This window comes from Camellia sinensis, unplaced genomic scaffold, assembly GCF_055761805.1.
Source record: "Camellia sinensis isolate YWXY unplaced genomic scaffold, ASM5576180v1 Unanchor2, whole genome shotgun sequence".
Lineage (NCBI taxonomy): Eukaryota > Viridiplantae > Streptophyta > Magnoliopsida > Ericales > Theaceae > Camellia > Camellia sinensis.
Window position 1 is genome coordinate 20,712,831 of NW_028129079.1, and position 13,183 is coordinate 20,726,013.

General features: G+C 36.9%; 2 protein-coding genes across 7 annotated transcripts in view; one reads left to right on the forward strand and one right to left on the reverse strand.

Moving 5' to 3' along the window:
* The window catches only part of LOC145815429 (uncharacterized), a 48,062-nt gene extending 42,924 nt beyond the window's left edge, over window positions 1-5,138 (forward strand). For all 3 annotated transcript variants that reach the window (XR_014358366.1, XM_082912107.1, XM_082912106.1), the window contains 3 exons: window positions 4,116-4,182; window positions 4,263-4,331; window positions 4,685-5,138. Coding sequence is in view for 2 of the 3 variants with exons in the window: in XM_082912107.1 (XP_082768233.1) it covers window positions 4,116-4,182; window positions 4,263-4,331; window positions 4,685-4,780 (232 nt within the window). In the remaining variant the exon portion in view is untranslated. The remainder of the gene's footprint in view (window positions 1-4,115; window positions 4,183-4,262; window positions 4,332-4,684) is intronic.
* Window positions 5,139-5,854: 716 nt separating this feature from the next.
* Window positions 5,855-12,975, reverse strand: LOC114293353 (ubiquitin domain-containing protein DSK2b). 4 transcript variants are annotated; one of them, XM_028237398.2, is made up of 8 exons: window positions 12,530-12,975; window positions 10,158-10,934; window positions 9,166-9,371; window positions 8,982-9,095; window positions 8,846-8,904; window positions 6,611-6,639; window positions 6,425-6,514; window positions 5,855-6,331 (listed from the first exon to the last, which is right to left on the reverse strand). In XM_028237398.2, the coding sequence occupies exons 1-8, from the start codon at window positions 12,765-12,767 to the stop codon at window positions 6,183-6,185; spliced, it is 1,662 nt and encodes a 553-aa protein (XP_028093199.2). In that variant the 5' UTR covers window positions 12,768-12,975; the 3' UTR covers window positions 5,855-6,182. The 4 variants fall into 4 exon arrangements, with proteins under 4 accessions (XP_028093199.2, XP_028093198.2, XP_082768234.1 ...); XM_028237397.2 differs by having other exon boundaries at window positions 9,166-9,374; window positions 12,530-12,954; XM_082912108.1 differs by having other exon boundaries at window positions 6,623-6,639; window positions 12,530-12,924.
* Window positions 12,976-13,183: the final 208 nt, after the last annotated feature.

The following is a 13,183-nucleotide window of genomic DNA, read 5'->3' on the forward strand; positions in this document are numbered from 1 at the left end:
TGTTCAATCTGCATACTCTGTCGCTTCCAAGTCTCTGCTCAAATCCCGGCGGTAGGCTCATGAACACCTCCTCTTCAAGATCACCATTGAGAAATGCATTTTTAATGTCAAGTTGATGTAGAGGCCAATCTGAATTTACTGCAAGAGATAACAGTACTCTGATGGAATTTATTTTAGCAATAGGAGCAAACGTCTCCTGATAGTCGATCCCATAAGTTTGAGTGAAGCTTTTAGCCACCAGTCTCGCCTTGTATCTCTCAACGCTTCCATCTGCGTTACATTTTATCGTAAACACCCATTTACACCCAACTGTTTTCTTGTCTTTGGGTAGATCAACTATCTCCCAAGTACCACTTCTCCTTAAAGCATTCATCTCCTCCATGATTGCTAATTTCCAATTCGGATCATCCAATGCTTCCTGTATATTCCTTGGAACAAACAAGTGTGAAATCCTAGATGTGAAAGCTCTATGGTTTTTAGACAGTCTTTGATAGGAGAGGTAATTTGCAATAGGATGTTTAATGCAATTTCGGACACCTTTCCTAATTGCTATAGGAACATCAAGGTCGGAAATAGAAGGAATAGGATTACCTAAAATTTCGATGCCAGAACTCGGGTGGACATTCGGGTCATTAGGATGGACATTTGGGTCATTATTCCTCAGATGAAATCGCTTCCTAGTATAAACCTGAAGCTCAGGATTTAGATCATTTTGTAGTACTTCTCCCCCTAAACAAGAATCTTCTTGATTAGGCACCATAGAACTTGGTTCTCCTAAGTGATCATTACCAGACAGATGTGGTTTTTGTGTAGGATAAATGACATTGGGGAGCGGGATAGAAATATCCCAAAAACGATCTTCTACTCCACTTTGGGGAAATAGGATTTTGTTTCCACAAATGACACATCCATACTCACATGAAATTTCTTGGTTTGAGGATCGAAACACTTATACCCCTTTTTGTTTGAGGAATAACCCAAAAAAACACATTTTATAGCACGGGGGTCAAGTTTTGAACGAAATTGACTGGGAACATGAACATAGGCAGTACATCCAAAAACTTTGGCGGGTAAATCAGAAAACAACCTCGTGTCAGGAAAAAAAGTTTTGAGACAATCAAAAGGTGTTTTGTATGTTAACACCTTTGTAGGCATCCTGTTTATCAAATAAGAGGCTGTTAAAATTGCTTCACCCCATAAATATTTAGGAACATGCATGTAAAACATTATAGCACATGCTACTTCAAGTAGATGTTTATTTTTTCGTTCTGCAATGCCATTTTGTTGAGGGGTATCCCGACATGTAGATTGATGAAAAATCCCCTTTTTTTCCAAAAACTCACCCAACTGCTCATTGAAATATTTTGTTCAATTATCAGAATGTAAAATACCAATTTTGGTTTGAAATTGGTTTTCAATCATATTGTAAAAATTTGTGAATAAATTTTTCACGTCAGATTTTTTATTCATCAAATAAATCCAACATAAGCGGGTATGGTCATCAATAAATGTAACAAACCATCTTTTACCAGAAAGAGTAGTGATTTTAGAAGGGCCCCAAACATCACTATGAATCAAATAAAAAGGTTTGGAAGCCTGGTAAGGTTTTGGCAAATAAGTAGAGCGATGAAATTTTGCAAAAATACAACTTTCACAATGGAAAGAAGAACAATCAATCCCTTTAAATAATTCTGGAAATAAATGTTTCAGATAAAGAAAACTAGGATGTCCTAGCCTATAGTGCCATAGCATTATTTTTTCTCGAACAGAGATTGAACTAGTACTATTAAAGCTCTGAGCTTTTTTATTACTAACAGGTACTTCATCAAAGTAATAAAGACCTTCAAGCATCCTAGCACGCCCTATCATCATCCCCGAGTTCTGATCCTGAAATTCACAATGGGATTCAAAAAATGTAACACGACAATTAGAATCCTTAGATAGTTTACTGACAGACAAAAGGTTACAGGCTAAGTTGGGGACGTAAAGAACAGCATTGAGATTAATTTTCTCAGTTAGTTTAATAAATCCTTTTCCTGCAATAGGTGAAAAACTACCATCGGCTATTCTGATTTTGTCATGACCAGAACAAGGGAAATAGGTACTAAATAAATGGGAAAAACTAGTCATGTGATCGGAGGCACCGGAATCTATGATCCACGGAGAGAAGTTTAGGCAAGAGAAGGCTTTAGGATTTCTACCTGTTTGTGCCAACAAAACACTAGGAGTACCGGATGAGGAGTTGGATTTTATCAGCTTTAAGAGTTGATCAATCTGCTCTTTGTTGAAGGGACCTGAATCGACTTCATTAGCGGTAGGAAAGCCACGATTCTTCTCTCCTTGTTTGCTGCTTTTCCAGTTGACAGGTTTGCCATGGATCTTCCAACACGTTTCGCGTGTATGGCGAGGCTTGTTGCAAAAATCACACCAGACCCGTGGCTTATCATCAAACTTGCGCTGGTAATTTGCAACCTTGTTGGCCGCAGCATCGCTAATTAAAGCAGAAATTTCAATTGATTCACCAGTACCTTTTTTCTTAAGCATGACGCTCCTTCGGCTCTCTTCCCGTCTGACTTCGGCAAATACTTCGCCAATGGATGGGAGAGGAGGTCTGCCAATAATTCTTCCTCGCACTTCATCGAACTCAATGTTGAGGCCGGCAAGAAACTTGTAAATACAGCTGTCTTCCACAGTTTTCTTGTGGTGGTTGCAGTCGTCAACCGATTTCCATTCGTATGTGTTGAAGATGTCAAGATCCTGCCACAACCTTTTCAACGAATTGAAATATTTGGTGACGGAATCATCTCCTTGACGAATCCCTCCCAACTTCAAAGTTAATTCGAAAACTTGAGATTGATTTCCTAGGTCAGAATACATCTGACTAACATTATCCCACAATTCTTGTGCAGTAGTATAGCACATGTAATTAGAGCTTATATCCTCCTCCATGGAATTGACCAACCATGTCATAACCATGGAGTTTTCAGCGTCCCAACTGTCGAACAGCGGATCATTAACAACAGGAGCCTTCTTGTCACCAGTGATGTAACCGATCTTTCCTTGCCCACGGATATACATCCGGACAGATTGTGACCAGCGGAGAAAATTATCACCATTTAGGCGGATGGTGGTGATTTGGACAGAGTGAGAGTTGGACGTTTTCACCGGAATGGCAGCGGCAGGGGTTGAAGTGGTTTCGGACGTGACTTCCGACATGGCTATGACGGTTTTAGGGCTGCTGTGTTTTTTGTTGCTCTGATACCAACTTAGAAAATATGAGGAAGAAGAACTCCGAAAATATGAGGAAGAAGGAATATATTTCTGTTATATTCAAAACTTCTTATCTTACAAGACCAAATGACACTCCTTATATAGGAGATATTACAAACATCATTATAACCCATTATATACCACTTACATATTATATATTACTACTATCTACCACTATCATATTATATACATTGCCACCAACACCACTATCATATTCTATACATGCCACTATCTACCACCAACACCACTATCATATTATATACATGCCACTATCTACCACCAACACCACTATCATATTATATACATGCCACTATCTTTTTATATACATTAACACAAATTTCGAGCAACCTGCATCAAGGTTCATACTTAATGCTAAAATTCTTCATCCTGGGTCTTACTTTGCGGAAACAAAAACTGGTTTCCCTAACATAGCTGATACCTAATGGTCACCATGCCTAGAGAAATTAAACTATTCGTCTTTAGCATTGTTGGAGAATCTTCTTGCTAACTATTTGTCCCGGAATCATTTTTGTTCTTGTTTCCTGTCCACACAACTGTTTCTGAACATTGCCCTCTGTAACTTGGTTGCAACTTGCAAATTTATGAGTTTGGTATGGACAGACACTGCCTAATTCTCCACGTTACAGAAAATAGACAAAAGCTACAGCAGTCAAATTTCCTTTTTTTTCCCCTCACTAGTATTGGGAATTACATTTGGAACCTTTCTCTAGCTTCTGTCGTGGTGTGCTTGTGTATGGTGGGTGGGCTTGGAGTTGATTTATCACGACATTGTTATTTGACTACTACTTTTTCTTCATTTTTCTTTGCTGTTTTATGTCTTGCAGTGGAATTACACTCACAAAGCTAGTTGGAGTCATTGTCCTTTATTTCGCAAAATCAGAGATTTTTGTGGTATAATGATCCATCCCTGACTTTCAGTTTTGTTTGTTTGTCAGTTTAGAGAATTTTAAATGATGCTTTTGCATTTTCAGGTTTATTACTTTCAAATGTACCTGGCATTGGTTATTATTGGATTCTTACATGGGCTTGTGTTTTTGCCGGTAAGTCAATTAAATTCTCCTACTGCCCACACAAATGATGTCACCTGCTTGTATTGTATTAGCACATTTAATATCACTTAGAACAATACGGCAATGTGTCATTGCTTCTTCCCCAAGGCGGCTGTCCAATCATCTATTGGCTTCATTTGGCATTCAATATCTTGCTGTGAGCACATGATGTAGTTGTTTTTCAAAACATGGACAGTTGCCCCCAAAAAAATTAAAGTACGTGATCACATGGGGCTTCAAGTGGCATTTTTCACCACATATGTGCCCTGTCATGTAAATGACCATACTGTAATGCAAAATATTGGACTACTAACCATATATAGGTTTGTGTTTGTGGATTGCAGGTGGTATTGAGTATGTTTGGTCCACCATCGAGAAGTGTGCCCATTGAAAGAGAGCAAGAACTTGAGACTTCCACTTTGTCACACTTGACTGATTGACCAAATGCATTTGAAAGTTGGGTGGTTTTATGATGTAAAATTATGCCAGCAAGAAATGAAAACAAAATGACGGCAAGACGGAAAACAAACAAATAAGGAGAAACAGGGAAAGGAAGAAAGGACATGCATGTACAACGAGTTAAGGACATGTAATTGCTTTCTACCCAAATTAACAGTGCATATATTTTGGTCGATGCTTATGGTGTCAGTTTCTGTTATCTTCACATTTGTTGTCAGGATCTCACCATTTCTTTCCTTGTCATTATGCTATGTTGTCAATAGTTGACCCAAACATTAGTAGGTTGGTTTTGGGTTTGGATCTATATCTAAATTTGTATAATAATGTATTATTATGTCATGTGATACCATGTAGCTACCAAAGTAGCAATTTTGATGGGCGTAGGTTTTTCGGAGCAAACTAGGAAAAATAAAAACACTGGAGACCAAGTGGTGAAAAAAAAAATTAAATAAATAAATAATGATGGCCAAAGAGAGAATATTTGAACTTAACGGGTACGAAGTAAAATTTATCCAACAAATAATTCTGACAAACTTTCGTCATACTATTATGTTAAAGCATTTTCAACCAAACTTTTCAATTTAGAGATGTGGATGTTGGTATTTTTATCCCCCAACTCTTTCACATCAAATGCATTATTCATCCATACAAATGCATGCAATATACGGCACAAAACATGCCTCTTTACAAAATACCAAGATGAGAAGAGATTCAACTACTTCCAGAACCCTAACCGCCCCTTGTATATTGTTTTGTTGAGCTTTGAGCTTTACATAAATCTTCTGTCTTTTTTTTTTGTTTTTTTGATTTTTGATGATGAAAGTATAACCTGTTATGAAAATAGGATGGTTGCCCCTTAATAAATCTTTACACAGAGATGAAATGAAAATTCAATCCACCGGTGCATGTTAGGACTATTGTTGATAGTAATCTGAATTCAATCCACCGGGGCATGTTAGGACTACTGTTGATAGTAATCTGAACTCCAAACAAAAACCATGAACTTCCCAAACAAATGCTGTTCAACTAAATATCAAAATGGAACAGGGCAAGAATTGCATCACAACATCCTTCAATATCCATAAAATCTGAAAATATTTCACAGAAGAATTACTTAAATGTGTATGTACATCAGCGCACTGGCAGAGAGAGCAAGGGAGGGAGGGAGAGAGAGAGAGAGGGCATGTAACTGCCTGGTAAAGAAAAAGCCTTTGTCCACCAAGTTCACCTCTTACCATGGAAGTGTGTACTTTCTTATTCACACAGCCCAAAATGGAATTGAAAGTGCCAACACATCTTGTCTTTTATGAGACACTGGTCCAAATCGATAACTTTTACATGCCCAACTGAATCTTTGATTAAATTTCAAAATAGGTGTACTGACTACGGGCCAGGGTTCCCTAAAAGTCGCTCCACAGCAGCATGAACATTTCCTGAGGTGGCCCGTAATGCCCTAATATTCTCTTGGGTATCAAAGAAACCCATTTCTTGAAGCTGTGACAGTTGAGTAGCATAAAGCTCTTCTGGAGGCACTATAAAAAACAAAGGCATATTTGCTTTCAGCAAAAGGCTAAAAGGCAAGCTTATCAGAAAAACTTCACATAGAAATGCGATGAAATTCTTACCATCAGGTGTATTTGGAAGATTTAAGCCCCCAGCTCCGAGTCCACCAAACACATTCATCAACAACTCCAGTCCCATATTGTTTTGTGCTCCTGAAATTTGCAGCAATATTAATGGAAGCTTGCATTGAAAGGAAATATGGACAGATATATCAAAAGAAATCAATTTTCAATAAGTTGCTCAGATACCAGGAGTCCCACCAGTCTGAGCTGTTTCTCTGCAAAAAAAAAGCACAGGATAAGCAACACGGATAACAGAAGATGTCAAAGATTGCAGGAATACCATGCATCACTAGCATTAATGCCAACAAGAACCAGAGTTAATCACAGGACATGTTTGATACAAACTAATCAATCCATTGTTTTTACCTAGTGCTACCCTTTTCATTTAAATCTAAATATTCTCCTGTTTTAAATTAAGCTCAAAGTGGTAAAAAGGTCAAAACAAATGCATGCAAGCGAACACGAACACAAAAACAAAAACACAGATATGAACAGATATTGAAATAAAAACGGGATTAGACCTCCTAATAGTTTGTATGTTCATTGCACACCCTGCATATTTAATGCACTTGTAACCCAGCTATGAGAAACCCCGAAGGAAAATAACTGCTCTAGAAACCACCTACATGTGTTGCTAAAAAAAAAATATCATATCCAACACTCCATTGTTCATCTTGAACTGTGGTTTCTGAAGAAATAAACAAAAATCTTCAGTCAAGAGTAGTTAACATTGAACACATGTCATGATCACCCCATAACAACAAAACAATGTGCAGTAAGTATATGCACTCAGTGATCCAATAAGGGTTGGTCAGTTGAGTCATTAACACATGATATTTTGCTAAAAATTAAAAAGAAAAAGACAGAGAAAAAAGAACAGAGAAGTGGAAAAAAGAAAAATATGCTACCAACTGAAAGTTGCAAGCCATGATCAATGCCTATATCCATAAATTGTTCTTTATGATGCTTCCTGGGATACCCTACCCTAGTGAGAAACCAATATCTAGCCAGCCAAACTCCCACCATCTGGAGGTATTGACATCAACTTAAATAATCAAAATGTCTAAAACGACCCCATTGGAAGGTCAATCCCTTGTCTTTTCCCCCCCAAGAATCAGGTTCTCAAATCTTCAACTACAATATACAGTCAACGCATGAAATCAGTTACAGAAAAGACCAATCCTTTGATGTGTGTATACATGTTTGTGAATATACATATATATATATATATATTTGCTACTTTCAATTATATACACACCACAAAAAAAAAAAAAAAAAAAAAACATCACTCAAACAAGCTTGGAGCCGATGGTTTCATTCAACATATATAAGTATGGTAGAACTACCAACCATGAAGCACATATACAGATACGTGATACAAATATGATACGAATATGGCAATGCAACCAAACATGTGGCACAATGCTTTTTAATCAACACCGTGGCACCTAAAACATGTTTTGTAAAATATCATTGACTTTTATGCTATTTTCAAGGCTAAAAATACAAAAATTTCATTTAGTAAGCAATTATTACAAACATAATTAGAACTGGCACCCTCACTTCTTATCCTAATCACAAACACACCTACACCCACATGATTGTAATTTGTAAATCTATACATATATAATATAAATAATCTACAAAATTACAAATAAAACTACTCAACTACAATTGTTCATATCTTATATATGAATATGAATATGATATATAACATAAAACAACAAAAACACCTAAGCCAAGCATCAATGAGGAAAAAGAAAGAGAGCAACAAACAATGCGTATCAGTACATAAAGTCCAATTTATCAGGAGTACAGTCAATACTTATGTACATCATTACCGATAAAAAAAAATACTTATGTACATCATTTTTATGGAACTTTTGTCTTCTCCTTACTTTGACAAAAGCTTCTACTAATCCAAATAAGTTTGTATGTCCGACTGCATAAACATATAGAAGTGTTTGACTATACATAAGTATCTTTGGCCTATCAGCTGATTACAGAAATGATACTCAATACATAACGTTATATCAGATGATACTTATGTACAGTATCAGACAATACATATTGAGTATCATTTCTGTATCGGCACATACTTATGTACAGTACACTTCTATATATACATAAAAACATATTTAGATAAAAAGAAGCCTTTGTCCAAGTAAAGGAAAGACAAAAAAGCCCCAAAAAAGTTATGTACAAAAAAACCATAAACCACTTCATTTTCAATTGCCATACAAGAGCACCATGAACATCAAGTGTCATGCACAATGGCTTGGTTCTGATCTCATGGAACATTCACACACTCATTGTTCCCTTGAACTAAGATTTAAATGATTTGCCTAGTTTCAGCCAAACAAGAATAATCATAATTCAAGTTTCAGCCACAAGTTAACTGAGTGATGTATCCTCACTTACGGAGTTGATTGTTGCCTATTAAGCTGAGATGAAAGAGCCTGCTGTACAGCCAACATTTGCTGCAAAAATAAAATTTTAGGTTAAAGAAAAGGAACAAGTATAGATCATCACTCTACTACCATCTAAAGCAACTTACCTGCATCGTCTCAGGTGATGTTAACTGCCTAAGAACTTCTGGGTTTTGCAACATTTCTCTTAGCTGAGGGTTCAAGTCGAGCATACTCCGGAGTTGCGGATTCAGGCCAAGAAACTACAGTTCGAGAAATGACATTCAAAATACATCTGACCACCTCTTCAACTAATGTGATCTTTGCTCGTACCTGATTCATGTACTGGGGGTTGGATAGTAGGCTTTGCATCATTTGGGACACAGCTGGATTCTGCAAGAGCTGATTCATTGCAGAGGGGTCTGGCACGCCAAGCATGCGCTCCAAATCTGGAAGACCAAGCCCTCCTAACCCACCAATCCCTGGTGGCCTGGCATCCGCAGTAGGATTTGACCTTGCAGTAGTGTTTGCTTGGGGACCTCCTTAGAATTCACAATTATAGAAGAACAATCACCGAGAAAAGTTTGAAGTAACATTCACAGATAAATTGATGGTAAGGAAAATAGTATAAAAGGGAAGGGAAAAAAAAAAATCACTACTTCTTCTAAACAAATTACTCACGTGGATTAAAAGAGGAAACTTCAAATGCAATTTTGATTTGACAAATTGCTATGTCAAACTGTACTTCAGAGACTTATTTCCTCAAGTACTTGTTCTTTATGGACTATTGCAATCATGAGTAAAACTCTCGAAGCACATAAAATATTTCAGTCAAAGGCATGAAAGACAAATACAACATTGTAGCACTTGGTTTCCCCGTGTTTGCCAGTGGGTGGGTGTGTATGGGGTTGGACAACTTCTTTTTATTTATTTTATACTGTACAACAAGCAATACATTTATCAGTTTCAGTATCTACCAAGCTGAACCCATGGAAATGATATTCCAGATCCATTTTTCAAGTATGCATCAACAAAGACTGATAATGTACAGGCACTGTGCATCCTATTGTTGAAATATCGTACGCATTCATTGCCACAAAAAATTCAGTATTTCCCAAGCTAAATCTAATGGGCCTGATATTCGATCTATTTTTCCTAGGTTTGCATGGCCACAAACTGCTAATGTATGGGAATGCCTATAGTTAAAATATCTCAAGAATAATAAGCATATGGTCCTTACTCTTTTTTTTTTCCAAAAAAAAAAAAAATGGAACTGTTACATAATAAAATTACAAAGAGAGAAGAAAAAAACAGTAGAAGCTTACCACCAGTACCACTCCAAGGGTTAGGAAGTGGATTGGCATTTGGAACAGCAGACCCTGTAGTTGCTTCAGACCCAGTGGTTGAAGTATTGTTTGATCCATCTCTGGTTTGGGCTCCAGCACCTTGATTACCCAAAAGAGCCGCAAATGGGTTTGACCCCACATCATTTCCAGTGCTTCCAGCCATTGTTGTAGCATTGAGGAACGGTTCCTGAACATTTTCATACATTCGTCTGAGCATGTTGAATCCCTCAGGAGAAGATTCAATGTTACTCATTGCCCTGTCAGTATTTCGCATCATCTCCCGCATAAGCTCAGGGTTCCTTGCCGCTTCTAATGTCTGCCGAAGGATGCCAGGATCATTGAGAACATGAGCAAGTTCAGGATTTCGGTCAATGATCTCGCGCATTTGAGGGTTGCTCATGATCATGTTGCGCATCAGGTCAGGGTTATTCATTAGGCTCTGAATGGCTGGCATGTTCATTATTTCTCTCATCATGTTGGGATTCTGAGTCAATTGTTGCTGCACTTGTTCAAACTCAGGAAGCCCAGCTCCAAGTAAACCAGATGCTCCAGAGCCTCCTAGAGCATTGAAACCAAGCCCAGGAAATAGAGATGGCCCAAGACCAGCAGCTCCAAAGCCACCACCTTCGTTTGAACTAACAGCCTGTGCAACACCTGGAGTGGGATTGGGATTGCCAACATTGGCAGCAGCAGCAGGTGTTGATGCAGCTGGAGCAAAACCACGCACCATATGAACAGTGTGATCTGCCTGTAAACCTTCAGGGCCACAAAAAAATAGAAAAGAAAAGATCAACTTCAGAAAGAAAAAATCACAAAAAGAAAACGATTTAAGCATATTGACATCCAAGATGAGGGCGCTGATATGATTGAACACAGAGATCACACACGGAACCTTTATGAATAGGGTAAATAAGTAACTTAGTAATGATATGTTACAATCATTTTATTAGCTACGTAATTCAGCAATGAAGCATCACAACCATGACAAACTAAGAGTACCCAACCATCAGCTTTAGCATAGTTAACATTTCCGAACAAAAGAGAAAACTCAAACCATTTTCAGGAAGGTTGGTTTTTTGCAATCTCTAGAATATGAAGACTGTACAAGGTGGAAAAAGGTTTGAAAGCAAAAAATAATATTCTTAGCCATTTAAAAGCAATTGATTCCAATATAAAATCACCTCAATTACAAAACACAATGTAAGTGGTAATTCACACAACCGAATGTCATCAAAAGTTGTACTTCAACACAACAATTTACAACAATGATTCTATCTTAGTTTATGCCCTTAGTTCAAATGCCTCTCCACCATGTCGTACCCCTTTGTGTGAGGCCCCGTGGATGCATTCATAGGATTCATTTAGGACTCCTTTCCATATTCAGGACACTGTAATGCTCCATTCACTAAGCGGAAGCTATTTGTAGTAATTTTTCTATCAAATATATTTCTCTTCTCTTATTTAATGTTTTTGTTTTCTTAGTTACCTAGTGAATTTTAAGTCCTCTTAATTGAGGCATTACAATTGCCAACGCAATTATCTGATGTATGTTTGACATCCTTATTGGCGCGCCTTCTCTCTTCGTTCCCAAGGAATTATTTTTTGTCAAAAGTGACAAATGAATAGTGTATAATGACGAGTAAAAATACACAAACAATTATACGTTGTTCTGTCCGTGCCTTTATTTTTTTTAAGATTGCTATACATTGGCATTTTCCTTGTATTTATGTCCCTTGTCCATATCCGACCCATGACTTTATTATGGCTATCCTTTGATTCTGCACTACTTTATTGTTCGATTAAAAAAAATATTGGCCTAGAAATCACATTTGCAGTGTTATTACGTTTAGGAGAATATCAGTTACCTACCATTGGATTTATTTATTGACAAACAACAGGTGTTTCAAATTTAATAATTTCATGTCTCCTGGTTGTTTGGTAACAACATAATGATAAAATTGGTGAAGGAAGAATCCACATTAAATTCACGTGAAACCCTCCAACACATTCAGGAAACATATGATAGCGCAACAGTAACAGTAGGAAGACTTTCATATGCTATGACAAAACTAGCACTTCAAAACATGACAAGCACAGAGTTTTCACTCCTGAAATCTCCTCAACTAAATTGCTATGGATAAGTGACTATAAATTGCCAATCTTAATCAGTAACAAAACCAAGATCAAAATCAAAATATTTCACAACACGACAATTATCACAACCTAAACCCAAAACGACGTAAAAATAAAATTCACCCAAAAAGAAAATCACCATGATAGTCCATAAAAAAATAAAATAAAATAAAAAAACAGAGAGAGAGAGAGAGAGAGAGAGAGAGAAGATAACGAACCATAGCTAGCTAGGATTTGATCGTCCTTCAAGATCCGACCTTTGTAAATCAACCTCTGCTGATCAGCCGGAACGTCGCAGTTCTGAACAAGAAGAGCTTTGAACGCCTCAACAGTCGCCTGGAGGCTTGTCCGAACAGAGAATTTGGATCCATTGGAGCATCGAATGTTAAGAGTGACTACTTCTTCACCACTACCAACGCCCAAGCTCGACTCGGCTGTCTCGCTTTCCGCACCCATTTCCCAGATCAATCAAACAAGCAAAGAAACAGATCTATGAAAAAAGGGATGCAAAAACCCTAACCCTAGAAAGAATCAGAGTCTCTCCTCCTCTTCAATGCTCCTCCTCTTCAATGCACGATTTATCTACTAATATTTCTCCTATTCAAATGAAATTAAAAACCTGTAGAGCGAGAGAGACATATATTAAGCCCATAAAAATTACATTATTATAATAAATATTTCGTCCGTCTTTAAATATTAATTTTTTTATTATTTTAAAATATTAATTTTTTTAAAAAAAAATAAAGACTAAAATAATATAAATTTTTATTTTATTCTTATTTTAAATTTATTAACAATATAAAAAGTATAATTATGATAATTAATATTTTTAAAAAAATATATTATAAAAGAATAATTTTTAAAAATTAATA

Coding starts and splice junctions, on each gene's coding strand:
- LOC114293353 (XM_028237397.2), bottom strand. CDS start 12,767: ATGGGTGCGGAAAGCGAGACAGCCGAGTCGAGCTTGGGCGTTGGTAGT. Junction 10,935..12,529: donor TCAAATCCTAGCTAGCTATG/GTTCGTTATCTT, acceptor GTGGCCCTGAAG/GTTTACAGGCAGATCACACT. Junction 9,375..10,157: donor CCCTTGGAGTGGTACTGGTG/GTAAGCTTCTAC, acceptor GTGAATTCTAAG/GAGGTCCCCAAGCAAACACT.